Source organism: Oncorhynchus clarkii, chromosome 5 (assembly GCF_045791955.1).
Source record: "Oncorhynchus clarkii lewisi isolate Uvic-CL-2024 chromosome 5, UVic_Ocla_1.0, whole genome shotgun sequence".
NCBI classification, from domain to species: domain Eukaryota; kingdom Metazoa; phylum Chordata; class Actinopteri; order Salmoniformes; family Salmonidae; genus Oncorhynchus; species Oncorhynchus clarkii.
In genome coordinates this window covers 92,830,811-92,858,618 of record NC_092151.1, presented here as the reverse complement: position 1 = coordinate 92,858,618, position 27,808 = coordinate 92,830,811, and the positions used below count along the sequence as shown (strand labels likewise).

Below are 27,808 nucleotides of genomic sequence, written 5' to 3'. Positions count from 1 at the left end.
AAATTCTCATGCAACATTACTGTGCGCAAATTGCAAAGCACAGGCCTCTAGAAACAATTTAAAATCTATTTATTTTAAGAGGAAAGGACAGTTTGTTATCTCTTACAATTATGATTTAACAAAACTTCACACCCAATCACCATATAAAAAAAATACATTAAAAAAATCCACCTAAAACAAAATGTGATTGAATGACAGGTTGATGAATTAATCAACTGACAGATCAATAGAGGCAGGCAGTGTACCTTCCTCCTGCCCTCCTCCTCCTCCTCCTCTAGCCTGTTGGTGCCCACCTCACTCAGGATGGGGCTCTGTAGGGGCGAGGGAGCCTGGCCTGCCCCAGGGAGACTCAGCGTAGACATCTGGAAGGAAGGGGACAGGCAGAGGGGAGAGCTCTTGGAGTTGAACGGGGAGAGCTGGGGGCTGTCCATAGAGGACCCTGGGAGACGGGAAAGAGCAACGAAAACAAGTCAAACTATGAATGACATTTCAAAACGTGTGTATACAAATTCTAAATGATTGAATTCATATTCCATCTCTGCTGCACACTATATACACACACACACAGACAGAAGTATGTGGACACCCCTTCAAATCAGTGGATTCAGCTATTTCAGCCACACCCGTTGCTGACAGGTAAGAATCGAACACACAACCATGCAGCCAGGTCTAATCGTCCAACATCAATGTCCGACCTCACTAATGCTCTTGTGGTTGAATGGAAGTAAGTCCCCACAGCAATGTTCCAACATCTAGTGGAAAGCCTTCCCAGAGGAGTGGAGGCTGTTATAGCAGCAATGTTCCAACATCTAGTGGAAAGCCTTCCCAGAGGAGTGGAGGCTGTTATAGCAGCAAAGGGGGGGACCAACTCCATATTAATGCCCCTGATTTTAGAAGGAGATGTTCGACGAGCAGGTGTCCACATACTTTTGATTATGTAGTAAATATATGAAACCCACGAATGAGACAGACAACACGGAGTACCACATCGTCTCTCCTCTGTTATCCCCCCCCCCCCCCAAAAAAAAGTATCTACACACACACACAGCATGAGTGAAAACAACACACCCTACCCTAACATGACATGAAAATAATCTTGTATATTTCTAAATGAATCCCACAGGAGGCAGCAGGGAGAGAGGTGCTTAGGGGAGCAGGAGGGATCTGCTCTATACTGTACAAGTCTCTGCTTTGGAAAAAGGTGGGAGGAATATCCAGGCAACAACAGGAAATCACAGAAGAGGGGAAAGGCCACTTCATTCAGGAAATAGGTACAGAGTCGAGAATACACTTGGACCTACTTGAATAAAACATTTTTTTTTTTAAAGATTAAATATGCTAATAAAAGGTATTATTGCTCATCCAAACTGTATTATCCCATTTGACAGAACCATAAAGAAACAGGCTGTTAACTATATGACAACGTCCTGTGTTCTTCATTAGAAACAGGCTGTTAACTATATGACAACGTCCTGTGTTCTTCATTAGAAACAGGCTGTTAACTATATGACAACGTCCTGTGTTCTTCCATAGAAACAGGCTGTTAACTATATGACAACGTCCTGTGTTCTTCAATAGAAACAGGCTGTTAACTATATGACAATGTCCTGTGTTCTTCAATAGAAACAGGCTGTTAACTATATAACAATGTCCTGTGTTCTTCATTAGAAACAGGCTGTTAACTATATGACTCTCACACGCTCACGCTCTCTCACACACGCTCACTCTCTCTCTCACACGCTCACTCTCTCTCTCACACGCTCACTCTCTCTCTCACACGCTCACTCTCTCTCTCACACGCTCACTCTCTCTCACACGCTCGCTCACTCTCTCTCACACGCTCGCTCACTCACTCTCTCTCACACGCTCGCTCACTCACTCTCTCTCACACGCTCGCTCACTCACTCTCTCTCACACGCTCGCTCACTCACTCTCTCTCACACGCTCGCTCACTCACTCTCTCTCACACGCTCGCTCACTCACTCTCTCTCTCTCGCTCTCTCACTCACTCTCTCTCACACGCTCGCTCACTCACTCTCTCTCACACGCTCGCTCACTCACTCTCTCTCACACGCTCGCTCACTCACTCTCTCTCACACGCTCGCTCACTCACTCTCTCACACGCTCGCTCACTCACTCTCTCTCACACGCTCGCTCACTCACTCTCTCTCACACGCTCGCTCACTCACTCTCTCTCACACGCTCGCTCACTCACTCTCTCTCACACGCTCGCTCACTCTCTCTCACACGCTCGCTCACTCTCTCTCACACGCTCGCTCACTCTCTCTCACACGCTCGCTCACTCTCTCTCACACGCTCGCTCACTCTCTCTCACACGCTCGCTCACTCTCTCTCACACGCTCACTCTCTCTCACACGCTCACTCTCTCTCACACGCTCACTCTCTCTCACACGCTCACTCTCTCTCACACGCTCACTCTCTCTCACACGCTCACTCTCTCTCACACGCTCACTCTCTCTCACACGCTCACTCTCTCTCACACGCTCACTCTCTCACACACGCTCACTCTCTCACACACGCTCACACACACTTTAACATGAATAGAGAAAGATAATGGCTCCCACATTCTCTCTCCAGCCATTGTTTTCAGAGCTGCAGTCCACTAGAATGATTTATCACCAGCTCTTATATGAAGCGAATTACATTCGAGAACTGAAGCTGCTTCCCAAATGGCACCCTAATCCCCATGGGCCCCAGTTAAAAGTAGTGCATGGAATAGGGTGCCATTTGGGAAGGACCCAGAGTCTGCGGTGTGATGATTCCCTATTGGAGGAGTCTGCGGTGTGATGATTCCCTATTGGAGGAGTCTGCGGTGTGATGATTCCCTATTGGGAGGAGTCTGCGGTGTGAAGATTCCCTATTGGGAGGAGTCTGCGGTGTGAAGATTCCCTATTGGGAGGAGTCTGCGGTGTGAAGATTCCCTATTGGGAGGAGTCTGCGGTGTGAAGATTCCCTATTGGGAGGAGTCTGCGATGTGAAGATTCCCTATTGGGAGGAGTCTGCGGTGTGAAGATTCCCTATTGGGAGGAGTCTGCGGTGTGAAGATTCCCTATTGGGAGGAGTCTGCGATGTGAAGATTCCCTATTGGGAGGAGTCTGCGATGTGAAGATTCCCTATTGGGAGGAGTCTGCGGTGTGAAGATTCCCTATTGGGAGGAGTCTGCGGTGTGAAGATTCCCTATTGGGAGGAGTCTGCGGTGTGAAGATTCCCTATTGGGAGGAGTCTGCGGTGTGAAGATTCCCTATTGGGAGGAGTCTGCGGTGTGAAGATTCCCTATTGGGAGGAGTCTGCGGTGTGAAGATTCCCTATTGGGAGGAGTCTGCGGTGTGAAGATTCCCTATTAGGAGGAGTCTGCGGTGTGAAGATTCCCTATTAGAGGAGTCTGCGGTGTGATGATTCCCTATTGGAGGAAGTGGAGAGAATCAAACTCCACACCAGCTAGACGTTTTGGTTGAACTCTTCCTGACAGGAAGTCAGAGCTGTTCTCCCATTTCTCACAGAAGAGAAACAGAACGACACACCAGGAAGAGAAAAAAAAAATAAGATTCCTCTCCGACCTGGAAACAGTTCCCTGAGTCACGGCTCGGAACAGCCCGGCGGCGGCCTGGCCTGGCAGACAGGCGGTGGTTTATAGTTTAACTGTTTTACAGCCCCACGGGAGACAACACAGGACGGGCGGCGACTGAGGAGATAAGATAGATAGCACAACCTGCAGTCCCTCTACACAGAATGGGACATAACAGACTGTACAACACCAGGAAATCAGCTACAAGTGATTTTCATTTTGGAAATCTGTATTCAAATATTCCCACACACAGAGAGACGTGATCGTATACTAATGTAAACAAGGTTTGAAATGACTGTTTTGGTCAGACATATCTGTTTGGACTTCTTGAGGTCAACTTCAGTCTACCACTTATTTGTAATTATGTTCCAGCCCCTGACCATCCACTCAAGAAAAAAATATATAAAATCAGCCCGCAGCTGAATCTAGTTGATGATCCCTGGTCTAAAGTCTCTACAGATGGAGAGGAGTGTGTGTGTGGGGAGGGGGGGGGGGGGGGGGTCACAGGAAGGGGAGAGTGGAGACGGACAGTCCTGTCACAGGAAGGGGGGGAGTGGAGACGGACAGTCCTGTCACAGGAAGGGGGGGAGTGGAGACGGACAGTCCTGTCACAGGAAGGGGAGAGTGGAGACGGACAGTCCTGTCACAGGAAGGGGGGGGGAGTGGAGACGGACAGTCCTGTGACAGGACTGTCCGTCTCCACTCTCTCCTTCCTGTGACAGGACTGTCCGGAGAGTGGAGACGGACAGTCCTGGAAGGGGAGAGTGGAGACGGACAGTCCTGGAAGGGGAGAGTGGAGACGGACAGTCCTGGAAGGGGGGGGAGTGGAGACGGACAGTCCTGGAAGGGGGGGAGTGGAGACGGACAGTCCTGGAAGGGGGGGAGGGGAGACGGACAGTCCTGGAAGGGGGGGAGTGGAGACGGACAGTCCTGGAAGGGGGGGAGTGGAGACGGACAGTCCTGGAAGGGGGGGAGTGGAGACGGACAGTCCTGGAAGGGGGGGAGTGGAGACGGACAGTCCTGGAAGGGGGGGAGTGGAGACGGACAGTCCTGGAAGGGGGGGAGTGGAGACGGACAGTCCTGGAAGGGGGGGAGTGGAGACGGACAGTCCTGGAAGGGGGGGAGTGGAGACGGACAGTCCTGGAAGGGGGGGAGTGGAGACGGACAGTCCTGGAAGGGGGGGAGTGGAGACGGACAGTCCTGGAAGGGGGGGAGTGGAGACGGACAGTCCTGGAAGGGGGGGAGTGGAGACGGACAGTCCTGGAAGGGGGGGAGTGGAGACGGACAGTCCTGGAAGGGGGGGAGTGGAGACGGACAGTCCTGGAAGGGGGGAGTGGAGACGGACAGTCCTGGAAGGGGGGAGTGGAGACAGACAGTCCTGGAAGGGGGGGAGTGGAGACAGACAGTCCTGGAAGGGGGGAGTGGAGACAGACAGTCCTGGAAGGGGGGAGTGGAGACAGACAGTCCTGGAAGGGGGGAGTGGAGACAGACAGTCCTGGAAGGGGGGAGTGGAGACAGACAGTCCTGGAAGGGGGGAGTGGAGACAGACAGTCCTGGAAGGGGGGAGTGGAGACAGACAGTCCTGGAAGGGGGGAGTGGAGACAGACAGTCCTGGAAGGGGGGAGTGGAGACAGACAGTCCTGGAAGGGGGGAGTGGAGACAGACAGTCCTGGAAGGGGGGAGTGGAGACAGACAGTCCTGGAAGGGGGGAGTGGAGACAGACAGTCCTGGAAGGGGGGAGTGGAGACGGACAGTCCTGTCACAGGAAGGGGGGAGTGGAGACAGACAGTCCTGGAAGGGGGGAGTGGAGACGGACAGTCCTGTCACAGGAAGGGGGGAGTTGGGGTTTGCTGTGTGGAATGACTTGGCAGAGAGCCTGTCTAAACAGGGAGCATGTGCACAGGCTGTGGAATGTTGTATTTGAGGAGCAGCCCTAGGGCTCTGGTTAAACAGTAGTGCACTATATAGGGAATAGGGGGCCACTTGGAACACGGCCTAGATTAAAATAAGGAACATGTGTTTGTATTCTCTAATTCTAAACAAAGCAGACAGCTCCTGCATTTTAAGCCCCAGATGAAGCCTTAATCCTAAACGACATGCTCTGGCCAGGCACCGTGGTTACACAAAACCATAGGAATGATAGTGACATGTAACATTAAAAATGGTAGCAATTTCCGAAAGGATATAGAATTAAATGATCAAAATGTCTCCCCAAAACCAGATACTGTTATTAATGTATTTTTGACCTATTGACCTATTGAGATTGTGGTATACTTCTCTAAGGTGTACCAGACCAGGTAAAAACACTAGCCGTCCCCCCCCCCCCCCACCCCTCTGAGTGTGAGGTCCACAGCGCTGGTGTCTAACTAAACACTGCAACATTAGAGGGTTCAGGGTAGCTGCTTGAGGGTTAGAGGGTTTGAGGTAGGGTTAGGTGGAGCGAGCACAATGTGAACTGGTCCGTCCAAATTCATCTCTCTAAAGCCTCTCGCGTGCAGACGACACTTCTAGCATTCCACCTCCACTCCTGGACAAGGTGAAGAGTCAGTCTTAGTGGGATGAATAGGCAGGTTTTAGCTGTAGCTAAAAATCCATCAGTTTAAACAGTATTGAATCAACACTTTGTTGTCGGGACCATCCGTTTAACCAATATAACAATATCCACTAACATGAAAAGAAAATTAATAATCCAGTTGATGGCTGTGAAGTTCAGTAGAGGACTATTCAAATTTCAAAGCCACAGAATTGATCACCAAAACCTCTTCTGCACATGATTCTCTGCTTCCTTGATGGAAAGTAAAATCAACAAAATGTCAAAAATAAATTTTAAGTCTGACATTTAAAAAAATAAAATAAGATACCCAAAAAGTGATTCCTTTATTCTTAAGAGGAGAAACATACAAAACCGTAAGAGTACACTTAGTTTAGAATCAGTAACCATACATGTTGATTAAGAAATGCAAGTTGCATTATTTGATGCCATTGTAAGTTGCAAGCTACAGTAGATCAAAAGCTAGGTGAATAATTGTCTCTTAGTACACCATGCACTTGATTCAAGAGAGGTGTGGGGGGTGGGGGGGGGGGGATCTGCAGGCCACGAATCAAAGACAGAATGTTCTAACAGAGGTCAACAACCGCAGGTCAAAGGTCTCCATCTGTGCATTCTTTTGTTTTGTGTGTGTGTTTTCTGGGTATTTGAACTTTGACCCGACCCTCTCTAGGAGGCTCAGAGGACTGCTGTTTGACTCACTTGTGATGGTAGAGAGCGAGGCTCCGCAAGCGCACTTCTATGAACCCTTTTACGGGGGGGGGGGGGGGGGCATTCGACCAAAATGACAATGAGAACCTGGGTTGTAGAGTTTTAGAAAATAGAAACGATGTAGCGTAGCAGTTTTACTCAACAGCTAAAATATTAGTTTGTTTTCTTGATCGCCAAGTGGTTTAAAGAAATACAAAATGTACCCAGCCCTTTTCACATTCATAAACGCATGTGGAATACACCCACCACCCCCATTTTAACAATCATGTAGAAATCACTCAAATATACTCCCCCCCCCCCACTTTTACATTCATAAACGCATGTAGAAATCACTCAAAATATACTACCCCCCACCCCCCCCCAAAACACCATTTTGACATTAATGTAGAAAATTCAGCAAAATATTTAAAAACAATCTTAAAATTCACCTCTAAGCATCCGCAGTCCATTATATGAATACATATTAAGTGAATGAGGCAAACAATAAAAAGGCTTAAGGAATTGAGCAACATTAGTCAAAACAGTACAGACAAAAGTCCATAGACCACAGCTGGTTTAGCGTCGCCAAGCCGACGACGTGAATTATTTTATCTGTCAATGTGCCCTTGAGCAAAGCACTTAAACCCCAAGTCGCTCTGGATAAGAGCGTCTGCTAAATGACCATTTTTTTTTTTTTTTAAATAACCTTCAGAGTGAGCAGACTCTACTGTGCTACAGATGACAAATCCAAATAGATTTGTGTTCTAAAAACGTACTGAAAACAGAACAGTTTGCGTTGCAGAACGCCAAGTCAGAGGCCTTTTGGGGTAGATTAAAGCTAGCGGCTTCAAATGACAGGAAATTAAAAAAAATGGGACTTGGAGAGTTTAGATTGATGATGTAATTTCCTCCTCATAACAAAGTAGAGAAACACTCCGCTGACTCCGTTTCTATGGTTACGCCCCCCCAAAAACAGGCACCCTATTCCCCATGTAAGTGCACTACTTTTTAACCAAGGCCCATTGTGCACTAAGTAGGGAATTGGTTGCCATTTGGGACTCAAACTCTACGTCGGTTCAACGGGACTTTATTTACCATGGCACCTCCACACTGTTCCCTACTCCGACCCGAGCAGAAACCCAACACATAACTGTGGCTTGGATGTCAACACCACAATACGTCACTGGACTGGACCCAATGGCTACAGCTGTATATCCGTTCATTCATCAGATGATATTATAGTTAGAAGAAAAAATAATAATAAAATGAACTGCTAAGATGAATCTCAAAATGGCAGGTTATATAAAAAAAAGTGACAAGATTAAGGACCAACGTGAGAAATGTCCCTCGTTTCCTGAGGCTGTTAGTGTTATTGTCTTGAAGTGCCTCAGACGCAGCTACAGGAAGTCATTATAGACTGTGTATAAAATCTCATGCAACATGTTTACAGTAAACGATCAGATGAAAGTAACAGATACAAAAAAAAAACACTTCCTGCACAATGATATGGTGACATCGTAAAACCTCATCATCATCACTCTGTTAAGAACTTCATTGATTCCCCATGACTTCCACTGAAGGAATATAAACCAGACTAAGTATAAATGCTTCTTACTGTTTACTGAGGGCTTCTACCTTCGCTTTAAGACATCTAAACAGTTGGTAATCTATTGGCATACAAGCTACTGTTATTACTGAAGGAGAAACGTCATATTTTGTTACATGGGTTTGTTAAAAGTACATTCACGTTGTTGGCTGTGGTGTGTGTATATAACACTGCCTCAGCAGAACACTGCCTGCATTCTTTAAACTGAAATCTACACCGACTCAAATCTACAATGTGCTTGTGTCCTCGTTTCATTCGTCTACATATTTTCTTCATAAAAAAAAAAACTCTGCGATATGACGGCCTAGGAAGTGGGTTAACTGCCTTGTTCAGGGGCAGAACGACAGAACGATATAGCCTAATACTCTGTTAACCCAGTACCTTACATGAACCCCAGACTGAGGTGTGTTACTCCGTTACTCACTAACGGACAGGAAAGTCCAGGTTATTATGGACCAGCAGATGTCTCAATGGAACAAAATCTTCCAAGACAGTAGTAGCATGATATAAAGGCTCTATAAAAACACACATTGTAGTGCCTTTATAGGAGGGCTCTGGTCAAAAGTAGTGCACTATATAGGGAATAGGGTGCCATAGGGCTCTGGTCTAAAGTAGTGCACTATGTAGGGAATAGGGTGCCATAGGGCTTTGGTCTAAAGTAGTGCACTATGTAGGGAATAGGGTGCCATAGGGCTCTGGTCTAAAGTAGTGCACTATGTAGGGATTAGGGTGTCATTTGGGATGCAAACCATGTTGAATTTCTATCTTTAGCAGCAGTGTGCTATATATCTGTATGTTATAACAGTCCCAGAGGCCTGTATAACCTCTGACAGAGAATACACTGACATACTACTGGACTGTGTTACGCCAATGAAGGATTTACGAGACTGTGTTACACTAATGAAGGAACAGCATCGATTTCATTACTACCCCTGAGATCTGAGTGGTATGACACAAATATTAATCTCTGATTCAGAAAAGCATGTGACAAATCACATATTGTTGCCTACTATTTAAAAAAAATAAAATTAAGTAAAATACTACACTATAAATTATGAAAAGTGCTGTTAAAATTAAAAATCTAATTTACTTTCAGGGGTGTTAAATTTAGACAAAGAACACATATATTCAAGTCACAGAGACGGCTACAGTCTGAATCCCCTGAATCAAAATCGATTATATTTATATATTTATATATATTTATTTATATATATTTAAAATCAAAGCTGGATTAAGTCTAAACCTGCATCCATGCATCGAACCTCAACAACGGTGAACTAATATATTCTTCAGAATGACAGACAATCAATACTAATCATCTGGAGAAATATTCTCCTCCCAACATTCACGTCGCAATACATTTTTATGTCTTATTCTGAATAAGCAACACGTGTCTTGAACACATAAGAAATATTTTCCTTTAAAAAAAAAGTAAAAGATTAAGGATTCGAAATGCAAAGTGCCTAACACTACAGAGCTGTGACAAAGGCTAAATGCAAAGTGCCTAACACTATAGAGCTGTGACAAAGGCTAAATGCAAAGTGCCTAACACTATAGAGCTGTGACAAAGGCTAAATGCAAAGTGCCTAACACTACAGAGCTGTGACAAAGGCTAAATACAAAGTGCCTAACACTACAGAGCTGTGACAAAGGCTAAATGCAAAGTGCCTAACACTACAGAGCTGTGACAAAGGCTAAATGCAAAGTGCCTAACACTATAGAGCTGTGACAAAGGCTAAATGCAAAGTGCCTAACACTATAGAGCTGTGACAAAGGCTAAATGCAAAGTGCCTAACACTATAGAGCTGTGACATAAAGGCTAAATGCAAAGTGCCTAACACTATAGAGCTGTGACAAAGGCTAAATGCAAAGTGCCTAACACTATAGAGCTGTGACACAAAGGCTAAATGCAAAGTGCCTAACACTATAGAGCTGTGACACAAAGGCTAAATGCAAAGTGCCTAACACTATAGAGCTGTGACAAAGGCTAAATACAAAGTGCCTAACACTATAGAGCTGTGAAACAAAGGCTAAATGCAAAGTGCCTAACACTACAGATCTGTGAAACAAAGGCTAAATGCAAAGTGCCTAACACTACAGAGCTGTGACAAAGGCTAAATACAAAGTGCCTAACACTACAGAGCTGTGACAAAGGCTAAATGCAAAGTGCCTAACACTACAGATCTGTGAAACAAAGGCTAAATGCAAAGTGCCTAACACTACAGAGCTGTGACAAAGGCTAAATGCAAAGTGCCTAACACTATAGAGCTGTGACAAAGGCTAAATGCAAAGTGCCTAACACTATAGAGCTGTGACAAAGGCTAAATGCAAAGTGCCTAACACTACAGAGCTGTGACAAAGGCTAAATGCAAAGTGCCTAACACTACAGAGCTGTGACAAAGGCTAAATGCAAAGTGCCTAACACTATAGAGCTGTGACATAAAGGCTAAATGCAAAGTGCCTAACACTATAGAGCTGTGACAAAGGCTAAATGCAAAGTGCCTAACACTACAGAGCTGTGACATAAAGGCTAAATGCAAAGTGCCTAACACTACAGAGCTGTGACAAAGGCTAAATGCAAAGTGCCTAACACTACAGAGCTGTGACAAAGGCTAAATGCAAAGTGCCTAACACGTCAGAGCTGTGACAAAGGCTAAATACAAAGTGCCTAACACTACAGAGCTGTGACAAAGGCCAAATCAACGCACGGTCAAAGACTGTGTAGCGTAGTGGTACGGCAGAGCGGACAAAAAATAGAGTCACCATAATGGTACCGACAGATTCAAAACCACCAACAACTTTAGAGCCATCGCTGTATGCTAGGGGGATATGATAGCAACCGTATCCCATCAAATAACTCTCCAATTATTAAGTACAGCCACATAGGCAAGCAATATTATATTCGTTCTATCCCTGTACTCGACCACTTAGGACTTCAGTATTGTGCTCTTACTGTTACTGAGTCGTGCGATGCAACGTGAGCTGATGGCTGTAATGCCAGACCACTGTTATGAGGCATAAAAAGGGTCTTAAAATATCTGGTTTCAATAACACAAGCATGGCCAGCACCCATTAGCAGAGCTAAAGGGAGAACAGTCATTAGTAGGTAGGATGTCTGGGTAAGTGCTACAATTGATCTGTTTAAAAAAGATCAAATGTGTCTGGCTGACTAGTAAAGGTCAAATGCGTCTGGCTGACTAGTAAAAGTCAAATGCGTCTGGCTGACTAGTAAAGGTCAAATGCGTCTGGCTGACTAGTAAAGGTCAAATGTGTCTGGCTGGCTAGTAAAGGTCAAATGCGTCTGGCTGACTAGTAAAGGTCAAATGCGTCTGGCTGACTAGTAAAGGTCAAATGCGTCTGGCTGACTAGTAAAGGTCAAATGCGTCTGGCTGACTAGTAAAGGTCAAATGCGTCTGGCTGACTAGTAAAGGTCAAATGCGTCTGGCTGGCTAGTACAGGTCAAATGCGTCTGGCTGGCTAGTACAGGTCAAATGCGTCTGGCTGACTAGTACAGGTCAAATGCGTCTGGCTGACTAGTAAAGGTCAAATGCGTCTGGCTGGCTAGTAAAGGTCAAATGCGTCTGGCTGGCTAGTAAAGGTCAAATGCGTCTGGCTGGCTAGTAAAGGTCAAATGCGTCTGGCTGGCTAGTACAGGTCAAATGTGTCTGGCTGGCTAGTACAGGTCAAATGTGTCTGGCTGGCTAGTACAGGTCAAATGTGTCTGGCTGGCTAGTACAGGTCAAATGTGACTGGCTGGCTCGTACAGGTCAAATGTGACTGGCTGGCTCGTAAAGGCATCAAATGTGACTGGCTGGCTCGTAAAGGCATCAAATGTGACTGGCTGGCTAGTAAAGGCATCAAATGTGACTGGCTGGCTAGTAAAGGCATCAAATGTGACTGGCTGGCTAGTAAAGGTCAAATGTGACTGGCTGGCTCGTAAAGGTCAAATGTGACTGGCTGACTAGTAAAGGTCAAATGTGACTGGCTGGCTAGTAAAGGTCAAATGTGTCTGGCTGACTAGTAAAGGTCAAATGTGAATGGCTGACTAGTAAAGGTCAAATGTGACTGGCTGGCTAGTAAAGGTCAAATGTGACTGGCTGGCTAGTAAAGGTCAAATGTGACTGGCTGACTAGTAAAGGTCAAATGTGACTGGCTGACTAGTAAAGGTCAAATGTGACTGGCTGGCTAGTAAAGGTCAAATGCGTCTGGCTGGCTAGTAAAGGTCAAATGCGTCTGGCTGGCTAGTAAAGGTCAAATGCGTCTGGCTGGCTAGTACAGGTCAAATGCGTCTGGCTGGCTAGTACAGGTCAAATGTGTCTGGCTGGCTAGTACAGGTCAAATGCGTCTGGCTGGCTAGTACAGGTCAAATGCGTCTGGCTGGCTAGTACAGGTCAAATGCGTCTGGCTGGCTAGTACAGGTCAAATGCGTCTGGCTGGCTAGTACAGGTCAAATGTGTCTGGCTGGCTAGTACAGGTCGAATGTGACTGGCTGGCTCGTACAGGTCGAATGTGACTGGCTGGCTCGTAAAGGTCAAATGTGACTGGCTGGCTCGTAAAGGTCAAATGTGACTGGCTGGCTCGTAAAAGCATCAAATGTGACTGGCTGGCTAGTAAAGGCATCAAATGTGACTGGCTGGCTAGTAAAGGCATCAAATGTGACTGGCTGGCTAGTAAAGGTCAAATGTGTCTGGCTGGCTCGTAAAGGTCAAATGTGACTGGCTGGCTCGTAAAGGTCAAATGTGACTGGCTGACTAGTAAAGGTCAAATGTGACTGGCTGGCTAGTAAAGGTCAAATGTGACTGGCTGGCTAGTAAAGGTCAAATGTGACTGGCTGGCTAGTAAAGGTCAAATGTGACTGGCTGGCTAGTAAAGGTCAAATGTGTCTGGCTGGCTAGTAAAGGTCAAATGTGTCTGGCTGGCTAGTAAAGGACAAATGTGTCTGGCTGGCTAGTAAAGGTCAAATGTGTCTGGCTGGCTAGTAAAGGTAAAATGTGTCTGGCTGGCTCGTAAAGGTCAAATGTGACTGGCTGGCTCGTAAAAAGGCATCAAATGAGTCAGAAGTGGTGCCGTTCCCCAATCACAAAAATTAAAGATTCAAATCTGATTTAAAATGTTCTGCGAATATTCAAATCTTCGCCAAAACCACAATAATATTGTGTAACGTTAGCTAAGTAAGTAGAGTGACTGCCTACATGTTAATGTGGGGGTCCACCAGAGGACTCCCCCAGGGCTAGGGCCTGCAGGTCATGACACTGCAGAAGGAACCCCTCCACCCCGCCTGGCCCTCCGGCTAGAGGATTGCTATAGAACAGATTCTGCTCAGGGGGCAGGCCGCTGTCTGAACCCCAGTCTGAGTCAGAATCGTCGCTGCCGTTAGCCGACCCCTCCGTGGTCGTAGGAGGATAGCTGAGGTGCTCCAGTTGCTCCAATAGGTCGCTGAACTGCACCGCCGAGCTAGTCTCAGAGCGGACTGAGTACGCCGGGAAGTTAACCATGGAGCTAGCCTCAGACGGGTTGTCAGAGCCCGGGAGGCGGAGGGAGGAGGAGAACTCTGGCCCGTCGAAGCCCAGAGACCGGGAGTCACCTGCGGAACTAAGCCCCAGGTTGTCAAGGGAACTACACTCTGACCTGTTGTTAACCAGAGAGCTGGTTTCGGAGCGACCAACAACGCTGTGGTCAGAGAAGAGGTTAGTGTTGCTGTTCAGGTCCTCCAGACCCAGACTGACACCCCTGGTTTTAGTGAGGTCCCCACCACCACCACCACCCTCTGTGTAAGCACCCTCCCCATAACAGCCATACTGACCCCACTTCTCCTCATAGCCGTAATAGGCCTCGGCCCCGCCGCCATAGAACGACATCTCAGTGGGGTCGTCATCTATGAACTCCTCTGTGACATGGAGCTGGGTGTTAGCCAATGGGAACAGGGGCTTCTGCCTGGCTCGGAGAAGCTCCGCCTCAAACACATCAGCTGAGAGGAACACTCTCGTCTCCCCACCTTCCCCCTCCCTGCACCTCGATCCCCATCCCCCACCCTGCTCACTACCCTCATTGCCATTTTGGGAGGGCTGCTGCTGCGGATGGGAAGCGCTACTCTCTACACACACAGACGAGGGGTTGCAGTCTCCTGCCGCCGGGGAACTTGGGGCACCTTGTGAGAAGGCGTGGTGACATGGGGGGATGTCGGTGGCCTTGTGGGGGTCCTCCTTCGCTGGGGGGCTGGAGGGCCTGGCCAGCTGTGGGGGCAGGAGCTGGGTCTGTTGCTGCTGGGGAGGAAGCTGTGTAGACTGGGCCTGTCTCTGGGGAGGAGGCTGTGTAGACTGGGCCTGGCTCTGTGTAGACTGGGCCTGGCTCTGGGGAGGAGGCTGTGTAGACTGGGCCTGGCTCTGGGGAGGAGGCTGTATAGACTGTGCCTGGGGCTCCGGACGTGGGGGGGAGCTGGAGACTTGTATGGAGTGGAAGGACCCGGTCGCAGAGGATGGGGAACCTGGCGCCCGCAGGCTGTCATTGAACGAGAACGTCTGAAATGACATGAAAGAGGAGAGATGGGGAGAGAGGGTTCCATTAGTCTCCAACTACTCTGCACCTCCTTCCTAAAATGCTTTAGCCTGTCGGAAAGACCCCCCCCCCACTGACCCGGCCGGAAAGACCCCCCCTCCCTGACCCAGTCGGAAAGGCCCCCCCCTCCCTGACCCGGTCGTAAAGGCCCCCCTCCCTGACCCGATCGTAAAGGCCCCCCTCCCTGACCCGATCGTAAAGACCACTCACAGACCCTGACGTAAAGACCACTCACAGACCCTGACGTAAAGACCACTCACAGACCCTGACGTAAAGACCACTCACAGACCCTGACGTAAAGACCACTCACAGACCCTGACGTAAAGACCACTCACTGACCCGGTCGTAAAGGCCCCTCCCTGACCCGGTCGTAAAGGCCACTCACTGACCCGGTCAGAAAGATGCATTAGTCTTGGTAATCCCACTGACCTGTTTTGGCACATCGAGGGCCAGGGAGCGAGCCGACATCCTCACCTTACTGTTCCTCCTGACAGAGAGACAGGAGATCACATGAGAGTTAAAACAGAGGTCAAAGACACAGAGAGACCAGAGACAGAGAGAGTCACACACCTCTGATATGGTGTCCTCCTTGCTCCGCTGTCCTTGACATATTCCACTAGTTGCTTCTGGGTCCTCCCACTAAACCAGGAAGAGTCACCACAGATACCATCAAACAACAACAGCAAGAGCCATAGAGTCTCCTATGGGTTGAAGCTGTACACTACATGGTTACACTTCAGTGAACATTTTACCTCAACATAACATCCATTTAAAAAATAAAAATATACATATATTTTTAAACAAAATCTACCTCCGTATGATTCAGCAGAAAGCAGAGATACCTGTATCTGAACGACGATCCCCTACTAAAGAGAATGGCTTTGGACTTGGGCTGCGGCTGATCCAAGAGGCGGAAGAACGAGTGATGTTCCACACAATTCTTCCAGAAGATCTTGCACTGGTCCCGACTGACCATCTGAAACTCCAGGGTATCCTGATGAGGCCCCTACAATTCAAATATGACCTTTAATTTTCTAATTAAATACAAATCGAACAATATGTACATGTCGTCCCAGAGGATAGTTGAAAGCAGGAACTTTAAAAAACAGTTATACCCAAAGTGGTCCAATATAATATTACTGGAATGCTAACGTTTACACTCATGGATAATTGCTGTAAACATGTATGGTTTGATTTGATTAGGATATATTTTAGTCCCCATTTGGACTCCAATCTTCCAAGAGTCCTTAAACAATAAAATACAATTTATAATACAAACACACTTTCACATATAACACACTATTAGAAACAGACATAATATACTAACATAATGACCCAATAAATACTCAGTCTAAAAAATATTGATTCTTCATCTGCTATAGTCCCACAACATTTCTATATACTATATTTAAATTGTTTTTAAATAATGTTTAAACTTATATATTGAAAGGTTTCTAGTTTGCTCAGTACATTTATTCCATTTCTTTATTGCTCTAAATCTAAATGTTCTTTTGCCCATTTCTTTTTTCTGTCTGGATAACGCATAGACGGTGGACAATCTATTCCTAGTATTTACGGAATGTCTGTCTCTTACCAACTGAATACCGTTGTGAATAGAACTTGGCCGTTTTAAATGATGTATATTATAAAATAAGATAAGCATGTTTTTTTTCAATTATCTTGTCGATTGATGACCAACCAAGAGCACTGCGCATGACTGCAACAGAAGAACCATATCTCCACCTTAAAACAATCCTTGCTGCTTTATTCTGTGCATTCTGCAGCCTCCTAACTTCACTAGATGATGCATTTCCCGGTGTATTTGGAAAGCATTCACAAACCCCTTAGACTTTTCCCACAATTTGTTACATTACAAGTCTTATTCTAAACTGGATTCTAATGAATAAAAATCCTCAATCTACACACAATACCCTATAAATGACCAAATGAAAACAGGTTTTTTATAAATGTTTGCAAATGTATTAAAACATTGTAAAAAAACATTTATGACTACTCAGACCCTTTGCTCAATTTCGAGTCTCATAGCTCGGGTGCATCCGGTTTCCATGAATCATCCTTGAGATGTTTCTTCGACTTGATTGGAGTCCACCTGGTGGTAAATTCAATTGATTGGACATGATTTGGAAAGGCACACACCTGTCTATATAATGTCCATAGCAAAAATCAAGCCATGAGGTCGAAGGAATTGTCCGTAGAGCTCCGAGATAGGATTGTGTCGAGGCACAGATCTGGGAAAGGGTACCAAAACATTTCTGCAGGATTGAAGGTCCCATTAACACAGTGGCCTCCATCATTCTCAAATTGAGAAGTTTGGAATCACCAACACTCTTCCTAGAGCTGGCCACCCAGCCAAACTGAGCAATAGGGAGAGAGGGAGGTGACCAAGGAAACTGATGGTCACTGACAGAGCTCCAGAGTTCCTCTGAGGAGATGAACATTCCAGAAGGACAACAATCTCTGCAGCACTCCACCAATCAGGCCTTTAGTCAAGATCGAGGGAAAGATGAAGAGCAAAGTACAGAGCAATCATTGAGAAAAACCTTCTCCAGAGCGATCAGGACATCAGACTGGGGTGAAGGTTCACCTTCCAAAATGACAACCCAAAGCACACAGCCAAGACAATGCAGGAGTGGCTTCAGGACAAGTCTCAATGTCATTGAGTGGCCCTGCCAGAAACCAGACTTGAACCAGTTTGAACATCTCTGGGAGAGACGCTCCCCATCCAACCTGACAGAGCTTGAGAGGAGCTGCAGAGAAGGGGGAAAACGTCCCAAAAACAGATGTTTCAAGTTTGTATCGTCATACCCAAGACGACTCAAGGCTGTAATATCATTGCCAAAGGTGCTTCAACAAAGTACTGAGTAAAGGGTCTGAATACTTATGTAAATGTCATATTTGCAAAAAATTCTAAAAACCTGTTTTTACTTAGTCATTGTGGGGGGTATTGTGTGTAAATGGATTAAACATTTTTTTTTTAATTCCACAATTTTAGAATAAGGCTGTAACGTAACAAAATGTGGAAAAGGTTGAGGGGTCTGAATACCTTCCGAATGCACTGCATATGGTTCAAACTTGGCACAGACCTTCAGGATAAAAAAACACAGATCCCTTTACATAGATTTGTAAAGACAGATTTCTACTTTTTTCTTGTACAGGGTAGAGACCACCACCAGACACTCTGGATGACACCCAATTAGCCAATTTGTGTTGAATCTGCAGATGCTACATCAATCTTTGGACTTATGAATTAACGATACAGGTAAAATGATTAAAACTATAATGTTGATATCATGGATGGTCAATCTTTTCATCCAAAGCTTGGTCTATAAATTGGAGACTGGTTACATTTCTCCAGCCCCATCCCTCAGTTTTTTACCAAAACAGGGACAAGCGAGAACACTTAATTTTTTTCAACTGCTGATTGCCTCCAATGCGTTGATGACAGAAATACAGTACTCACATGAACCTCTGGGTATAGCTTGATCAGGAAGCGTTTCCTCTTGAAGCTCAGTTTTCGGATCTTGGACCAATTGAAGGTGTTTATTTTGGTGTTACCCTGGGAGAAAATGAGACCAAAGACAAGAATCTGAAACCGGTGGGATGAGGCCTCGGGTGCATTCTCAGAGGTGGAGCGAGGTGTGTGTGTGTGTCAGCAGTAGAACTACAAGTCACCTGGAAGACCTGCAGGCCTATGTGAGCCACGGCCAGGTTGATCTTCGTTCCCTCGCGGTCGGCTGCTGGGTGGAAACGGACGCCGTACATCTCCAGTTTACGGGCGATCTCCAGAACCTGAAAGTCTGAGTCGGCTGGAGTCTGCCCGCTGGGGGGGGGGGGGGGGGGGGGGGGGAAGAAGACACAGGGGATGTTGAGTTCCGTTCACTTCAGGTCAGTGGAAGTTTGTCTTTGCAAACAAGAATGTCTATTCGTCAGTTCCATCCTTGGCTCACTTTATTGGTCTTATTTATGAATGTGTCTCATATGAGCGAGGATGTGGATAAACTGAATATTAACAGTCTACTTGGTATTACAACCTATGGAAAGATCAGAGAGAACGGCTGGCTGGCTGTTGAACTTACAAAATGGCTGACGTGTGTCAACATGAGTTGTTGTGGTGATTCTCCTGAGAAGAAGAGTGACTCTAGCAATAAAAAATAAAGACAACGAAAGCTCCCCTCCCCAGCCCTAACCTCTTACAAGGACTTAAATTAAAACATGTCAAAATGTTTGACTAACAGCATGTTGGAGAAGAGGAAAGCCATCCAATCGCCAATCATCTCAATGTTTTCTAGTAGAGCGCACGCGTGTGTGTGTGTACAAACTAATCATGATGCTCGTCTTCGGTTAGTAGGGTGGCAGTGTGCCAGATCATCACCCAGCATTCTAATTTTGTTAATCCTTTAAGCTGCGAAATCTCCTTATGCCCCTCCTCCACCCCTCTTCCCCTTGCCCCCCCTCCTCCTCTCCCCTCCTGGCTGTCTGGCTAATCAAATAGCCTGGCCTGACACGAGGGGGATTAGATCAGGGTGCTAGGGAGGAGGCTAGGAGCCATGCACAAGCCATAGTCTAAGTCCCAAATGGCACCCTATTCCCAGTATAGTCCACTACTTTTGACCAGGGCCCTTAAGCCCTATTTAAGGAATAGAATGCCATATGGGACACAGCCAGAGCGTCCTCCCCAACAGCCAGAGCTTCCTCCCCAACAGCCAGAGCTTCCTCCCCAACAGCCAGAGCTTCCTCCCCAACAGCCAGAGCTTCCTCCCCAACAGCCAGAGCTTCCTCCCCAACAGCCAGAGCTTCCCCCCCAACAGCCAGAGCTTCCCCCCCAACAGCCAGAGCTTCCCCCCCAACAGCCAGAGCTTCCCCCCCAACAGCCAGAGCTTCCTCCCCAACAGCCAGAGCTTCCTCCCCAACAGCCAGAGCTTCCTCCCCAACAGCAACAGCCAGAGGGGGGAGATAACCCACCACCCTGCCTGCCAACCTAGGAGCTGCTACATCAATAGCTATGTTTCCATTAACTTGTCCACTGATTTTGTTGTCTACATGTAGAATGTTTCCGTCTCACAGTCTTGCGTCAATAGCCTGCTAGGGCGAGTTTCTGTCGAACTGTCTTGCGTCAATAAAAACAGCATGTAACAATGTCACACCTAATTACATGGATTTTTAAATAAATTGGAGACAGCCTGTATGCCCTCCCCACCTATCTGTTTCATGTCTCAAACAGCCGGCGAAAGTCAGCATGGATTGAATGCAAGAATTGGTTTGCCACGTTTTAATAATTGTCATGTGCCAACGTATCACCACAACCTGGGACATGGTGGTGAATATTTGGATGGTGAAACTTGCATTCCAGGCCAACCAGAAAAGCAAGTCGAAGAAACTCAAGCATTTTAGAAAGTCAGGATGATCCTTGTCCTGCAAATAAACATTTTTTTAATTGTGGAACACTTTATTTAGCAAGCAGTACATATTTAGAATTAACTTTAGTAGAGTATTATAGTGTTATAATTGTAAAGAAGTTCGACACCCATTGGTCACAAAATTTTTGTTGATCTTTAAAAAAAAATATATATCCTATACATCTGTCCATTGCATATGATGCAAAGATTTCTTCTGCAACATTGCTTTTGGGGAATAAACCTGAGTCAATGGAAACCTGCCTATTGTCACTGAGGAGAGGAGAGAAGAGGCAGTGTGCATTCCAAATGCAATCCTATTTCCTTTATAGTGCACTACTTCTAACCAGGGACCAGAGGGACCACAGTCTATAGAAAAGGAGGGTGTTTGAACAGGCAGGCTGAAAATGTGGGAAAGGGTAGTGAGCTAGAACACCCAGATTACCACGAAGAGCCCTTTGAATTCTGAACAGCTGCCAGACTCAACTCCTCCCAGAGACACATTTAGTTGTCTATTGCCTACGTTTTATGTGCGATTTTAAAAAGTGTCTATGTCAGCAGAAATATCTGAGATAATGTTCCTTTTTAGGTAAAAAGTTAACACAGGTTTATGGATATCCAAATAAACCTTGTTTGTAATCGATCTGCAACAGCTAAGACAAATGCATCTTGGGTTCAGCTTCATAAGTCTGCGTCCCATGTAGCACCTTTTTCCCTATATAGTGCACTAGTTTTGACAAGGGGACTGCAGGACAACAAACACCCGGAGCCACGGCCGGAATTCCCCAGGGCAGCTGTTTAGGCCCCTTGCTTTTTTAAAATTTGTACTAACATGCCACTGACTGAGTAAAGCCAGAGTGTCTATGTATGTGGATGACTCAACACTATACACTTCAGCTACTACAGCAACTGAAAATGATTGCAACACTCAACAAAGAGCTGCAGTTAGTTTCAGAGTGGGTGGCAAAGAATAAGTTAGCCCTAAATATGTCCAAAACTAAAAGCATTGCATTTGGAACAAAACACTCACTAAACACTAAACCTCAACTAAGTCTTGTAATAAATAATGTGGAAATTGAGCAAGTCGAGATGTCATGGTCAAATGGTCAAAACATGTTGATACAACAGTAGCTAAGATGGGGAGAAGTCTGTCCATAATAAAGAGCTGCTCTACCTTAACAGCACTATCAACAAGGCAGGTCCTACAGGCACTAGTTTCTACCTTCTTAACAACACTATCAACAAGGCAGGTCCCACAGGCCCTAGTTTCTACCTTCTTAACAACACTATCAACAAGGCAGGTCCTACAGGCCCTAGTTTCTACCTTCTTAACAACACTATCAACAAGGCAGGTCCTACAGGCCCTAGTTTTGTCACACCTGGACTACTGTTCAGTCATGTGGTCAGGTGCCACATTAAAGGACTTAGGAAAATTGCAATTGTCTCAGAACAGGGCAGCACAGCTGGCCCTTGGATGTACACAGAGAGCTAATATTAATAATATGCATGTCAATCTCTCCTGGCTCAAAGCGGAGGAGAGATCGACTTCATCACTACTTGTATTTATAAAGAGGTTGACAAGTTGAATGCACCGAGCTGTCCATTTAAACTACTGGCACACAGCTCAGACATCCATGCATACCCCACTAGACGTCTCTTCACAGTCCCCAAGTCCAGAACAGACTATAGAAGGCGCACAGTACTACATAAAGCCATGACCACATGGAACTCTATTCCACATCAAGTAACTGACACAAGCAGTAAAATTACATTTAAAAAAACTGATTTAAAAAAATACCTTATGGAACAGCGGGGACTGTGAAGCAACACAAACATTTGGCACAGACACATGCACACACACACGATAACATACGAATGGATTTAGTACTGTAGATGTGGTAGTGATGGAGTAGGGGCCTGAGGGCACACAGTGTGTTGTGAAATCTGTGAATGTATTGTAAATGTTTTAAAAATTTATAAACTGCCTTAAATTTTGCTGGACCCCAGGAAGAGTAGCTGCTGCTTTGGCAGGAACTAATGGGGATCCATAATAAATACAAATACCCCGCTATCATCCAGAAGGCGAGGTCAGTACAGGTGCATAAAAGCTGGGACCAAGAGAGAAAAAAACCCAGCTCAGGGCCATCAGACTGTTAAATAGCCACCACTAGGCAGCTTTCACCCAGTTATGTAACCCTGCACCTTAGAGGCTGCTGCCCTATATACATAGACACGGAACACCGGCCACTCTAATAGCGGGGACTCCGGCCACTCTAATAGCGGGGACTCCGGCCACTCTAATAGCGGGGACTCCGGCCACTCTAATAGCGGGGACTCCGGCCACTCTAATAGCGGGGACTCCGGCCACTCTAATAGCGGGGACTCCGGCCACTCTAATAGCGGGGACACCGGCCACTCTAATAGCGGGGACACCGGCCACTCTAATAGCGGGGACACCGGCCACTAATAGCGGGGACACCGGCCACTAATAGCGGGGACACCGGCCACTCTAATAGCGGGGACACCGGCCACTCTAATAGCGGGGACACCGGCCACTCTAACGTTAACATATTTTGCCTTACTCATATGTATATACTGTATTCTATTCTACTGTATTCTAGTCAATGCCACTCCTACATTACTCATCCTAATATTTATATATTCCTTAACTTCTTCGATATAGGGGGCGCTCTTAATTTTTGGATGAAAAACTTTCCCGTTTTAAACAAGATATTTTGTCACGAAAAGATGCTCGACTCTGCATATAATTGACAGCTTTGGAAAGAAAACACTCTGACGTTTCCAAAACTGCAAAGATATCGTCTGTGAGTGCTACAGAACTGATGTTACAGGCGAAACCCAGATACAAATCCAACCAGGAAGTGCCCCATTTTTTGAAAGCCCTGCATGCCAATGACCTCTTATATGGTTGTGGAGGAGCTAGGAGTCAGCTTACGTTTTCCACGTTTTCCCCAAGGTGTCTGCAGCATTGTGACGTATTTGTATGCATATCATTGGAAGATTGACCATAAGAGACTACATCTACCAGGTGGTCGCTCCGTCGCAATGTGTCCATAAGAGACTACATCTACCAGGTGGTCGCTCCGTCGCAATGTGTCCATAAGAGACTACATCTACCAGGTGGTCGCTTGGTGTCCTCTGTCGCAATTATTGCGTAATCTCCAGCTGCAGTATTTTTCCGTTTTCTTCTGATGAGAAGCCAGCTGCCACCACTGATAGATTGTCGAATAGATATGTGAAAAACACCTTAAGGATCGATTCTAAACAACGTTTGCCATGTTTCTGTCGATATTATGGAGCTAATTTGGAAAAAAGTTTGGCGTTGTGTTGACTGCATATTCGTTTTTTTTTCTTAGCCAAACGTGATGAACAAAACGGAGCTATTTCTCTTACACAAATAATATTTTGGGAAAAACTGAACATTTGCTATCTAACTGAGTCTCTTCATTGAAAACATCCGAAGTTCTTCAAAGGTAAATGATTTTATTTGAATGCTTTTCTTGTTTTTGTGAAAATGTTGCCTGCTGAATGCTAGGCTTAATGCTATGCTAGGCTATCAATACTCTTACACAAATGCTTGTGTAGCTTTGGATAAAGCATATTTTGAAAATCTGAGATGACAGTGTTGTTAACAAAAGGCTAAGCTTGTGTTTCAATATATTTATTTAATTTCATTTGAACTTTTTCATGAATAGGAAACGTTGCGTTATGGTAATGAGCTTGAGGCTATGATTACGCTCCCGGATACGGGATTGCTCGACGCTAGAGGTTAATTCCATTCTTATGCGTTTAGGTTTGCGTTTATTGTTGAGAATTGCTAGATATTATTACACTGTTGGAGCTAGAAACACAAGCATTTCGCTACACCCACAATAACATCTGCTAAACACGTGATCTGATGAGGGTGCCATTTAGGACACATGTGGATAAGACACTGGCTGAGGTTACTGGGGAGTACTGGCATGTACCTGTTAGAAGAAACCTCTAACTCATGACGTAGAGAGACGTAGACTCCTGCTTCCAAGGAGGAAATTCATTCATGTTGTGAAGTGGTGAAGTTAAACAAAAAAGGACCTTTCATGTCCTCTCAAAACATTGGAAAAAAAGTGACAAGAAATATATATATCTGTCGTCAGTACAACGTGGAAATCGCACTGCCAATAGCAAGGAGCGAAATGAACACGGACTGAGTATGCAGTACAGAGACAGCCTAGTCCCAGATCGGTTTGTGTCGTCTTGCCAACTCCTATAATCCTTGTCATGCAGATAGACATAGGAGTTGGTTGTACAGTACAAACAGGTCTGGGACCAGGCTAGGACAGAGGTTAGTTTCACTGGGTGTGAGGAGAGGAGAGGACAGAAGGGCGTAGCGACTCACAGGTGTCTGTAGTGCAGTTCCATGATCCTCTCCTGTATCCTCTCCTGATTGGGCAGCAGCTTGTTCAGCTTCAGGAAGTCCCTGTCCGCCATGTCGTCATAGTCCCCTATCTCCGCTGTGATTGGAGGAGAGGGAGGCGGTGTTATAAATGCAGCAACATAGCACCATGTTAATAATGCTACTAAAAAAAAGGTCATCAAAATCAGATTTATCCATCGTCAATATAAATGTGTATGTAATGCAGCTATAACGGTTGTTTACACTGATAACACTTTATAGAAAGGGTAGCCTTTAGGGACAGACTTCATAACACAGTCATAATCAGTACATACTGTACACGCTCTTCAAAATAAAGAGTAATCGTTTATCTACGACACTAGACGAAAAAGAGCCTGTATCATCAGACATACATTGAAGGAGATGTGAGGCCAGCAGGGAAGCGGTGTTTTCTGTACAGCTCAACTTGCCCTCTAGCAGGTCTCGCTTCATCTGCAGGGAGAACAGGTACCTGGGGGAAACACACACACACAGGGCTTTAGTTTACACGCTGCTTTTTCAATATGGACACCGGTGTGTTACACTGAAGTATACACCCTGGTGTACTAGAGAAATCGTGTTTCCATGTCTAGGGCCAACAGGTAGTTGGGAAGGAAACAGAGGCAGGACTTTAGCGAAACAACAGAGGCAGGACTTTAGTGAAACAACAGAGGCAGGACTTTAGTGAAACAACAGAGGCAGAACTTTAGTGAAACAACAGAGGCAGGAGGACTTTAGTGAAACAGAGGCAGTGAATTAGAGGGAAATAGTGAAGGGGTCTGAATACTTTCCCAAATGCACGCGTGTAAACACAGGTCAGGACTTTAGTTTATAGTGTACATCTGGTCATCGGCCTCTATAATAATAACGCCCGGTTAAGCTCGTCAACGTCATCAGCTTTTTGCAAAAATAACGACTGAACAATTAAAAAGCGTATGACAGCTGTCCTGTTCATGTTTATTGTGACTACGGCACAGAGGATGTCTCAAATGGCACCCTATTCCCTATATAGTGCACTACTTTTGACCCAAATGGCACCCTATTCCCCATATAGTGCACTACTTTTGACCCAAATGGCACCCTATTCCCCATATAGTGCACTACTTTTGACCCAAATGGCACCCTATTCCCCATATAGTGCACTACTTTTGACCCAAATGGCACCCTATTCCCCATATAGTGCACTACTTTTGACCCAAATGGCACCTTATTCCCCATATAGTGCACTACTTTTGACCCAAATGGCACCCTATTCCCCATATAGTGTACCACAAGTAGTACACTAAATAAAAGTGCCATTTGAGACACAGAGAGCGTGAGGGACAATCAGACCTAGTGTACTCTTCCTGCAGCTGACCAGGGTCAGGGGGAAAGAACTTCACGGACAGCCTGAAGAGGGTGTTCATGGGTCCTGAAACAAACAAACAAGACGTTAAAAACTACACCTCACAATAAGTCAAGTTCTGTTGTGTTAGAAATGCTCCATGTCTGTGTGAACTTACTCTTCACTTGTTTCACAACAAGCTTCGTGGGTTCCAACCAAACCTGGAAAAAATAATAAAAGTTTAAAAATTACAGATAAGCCTTTAATTATCATTTTTTTTAAAAAAAGGAACGCTTGAGAGCTTAGGAAACATAGTCCTTCCTCTCTGCGCTGTTTGTGGCCTAGTGGGTCCAAGAGAAAGTACTGTCCAACAGTCATAATTCAGGCGTGATGGGACCACAGCTATGTAGATGGCTGCCTTGGTGACAGTGGTGGACGCTGTGAGTGACAGTTGAGGGGCAGGGTTCGGGAGTATTTGAGGGTTGGCTCCATAGCCACATTGCAGAGGCCACTCCCCCCCACCCCTCTCCCTTCATCACATCCGGGACCTGATGGAGAGAGGAATGCACCTTCTATTCCTAAACAGTTCACAACTCTATAGCAGTCCTCAGCTCCTCACTATATGAAAGGACACAGGACAGCAGGAGTCCAGTGTCGTTAAGACAACAGCCACCTGGGATAACCTTTGACCTTAGGTGAGGAGAGGACATCAGCAACATATCGGAAAGGATTCCAGTTGAAAGATCACTTTCAAATTGTGGAAGGTCAAAACCAGGGATGGGCAACTGGTAACTAGCCCCCTTTTTTGTGTATGCACAAACTCCGTCAGGGTCTGAACTTATTGTTGAGAGTTAGAATAGTGGAACACACGAGGTACAATTAAAAAAAGAAAAATGTGGTCGTTATGTCACAGAGTCACTTAACTAGCCCGTTGTCTAGCACATTATTATTTTTTTTAGATTGGTAAATGAGTCTAGCGGCCAGCTATCTAAACTTGTAGTAAAAGCATGCACAAATGACCAACCAGGGTGGGGCCCATTGCAAACATTTGCCTCCACCCTATAGCAAAATTGCAAGAAATGTGCTTTAAAACTTAAATTGTTTCTCTTCACGGTCACGGGATGGGGGGGGGGGGGGCGTTGAAATGTTTTGCAAGAGGGGGGTATGGATGCGAGCTACTACGGCCATTCATGATGACTTTGTGGCCCCCACCCCCATCAAAGTTTCCCATCCCTGGTCTAAACTATGGTGTATCCATCTCTACAGTTTCTACAGCACATCTTTGTCCTGGTGTTATTGATTCAGAGCGAGTGCACCTCAACTGCTATGGTCTCCATGACAATACTCCTTTCACAAATCTGACAGCAGGTCAGAAAAGATGTGTAACGGGTGATACGTTTTTTTTTTTATTATTAAGAAGTTGGCTTTTAGATTGCCTTAACGGTGATCCAACTTTTCATACATCCTACTGGTCTCCCATATCTCCGAGATTCCTTTTCATACATCTAACAGTCTCCCATATGTCCGAGATTCCTTTTCATACATCTAACAGTCTCCCATATGTCCGAGATTCCTTTTCATACATCTAACAGTCTCCCATATGTCCGAGATTCCTTTTCATACATCCTAAGTCTCCCATATGTCCGAGAT

At 45.7% G+C, this 27,808-nt stretch overlaps 1 protein-coding gene across 9 annotated transcripts in view; it reads right to left on the bottom strand.

The window, feature by feature from the left end:
* The window catches only part of LOC139409571 (FERM, RhoGEF and pleckstrin domain protein 2), an 84,747-nt gene that overhangs the window by 27,995 nt on the left and 28,944 nt on the right, over positions 1-27,808 (bottom strand). For 6 of the 9 annotated variants that reach the window (XR_011634427.1, XR_011634429.1, XM_071154925.1 and 3 more), the window contains exons 4-14: positions 26,337-26,379; positions 26,167-26,245; positions 25,209-25,306; positions 24,799-24,913; positions 18,679-18,826; positions 18,467-18,562; positions 15,828-15,991; positions 15,556-15,624; positions 15,415-15,472; positions 14,579-14,948; positions 246-439 (exon numbers count right to left, since the gene is read on the bottom strand). Coding sequence is in view for 6 of the 9 variants with exons in the window: in XM_071154925.1 (XP_071011026.1) it covers positions 246-439; positions 14,579-14,948; positions 15,415-15,472; positions 15,556-15,624; positions 15,828-15,991; positions 18,467-18,562; positions 18,679-18,826; positions 24,799-24,913; positions 25,209-25,306; positions 26,167-26,245; positions 26,337-26,379 (1,434 nt within the window). In the remaining 3 variants the exon portion in view is untranslated. The remainder of the gene's footprint in view (positions 1-245; positions 440-14,578; positions 14,949-15,414; positions 15,473-15,555; positions 15,625-15,827; positions 15,992-18,466; positions 18,563-18,678; positions 18,827-24,798; positions 24,914-25,208; positions 25,307-26,166; positions 26,246-26,336; positions 26,380-27,808) is intronic. The other 3 variants (XR_011634428.1, XM_071154931.1, XM_071154928.1) reach the window with 1 other exon arrangement.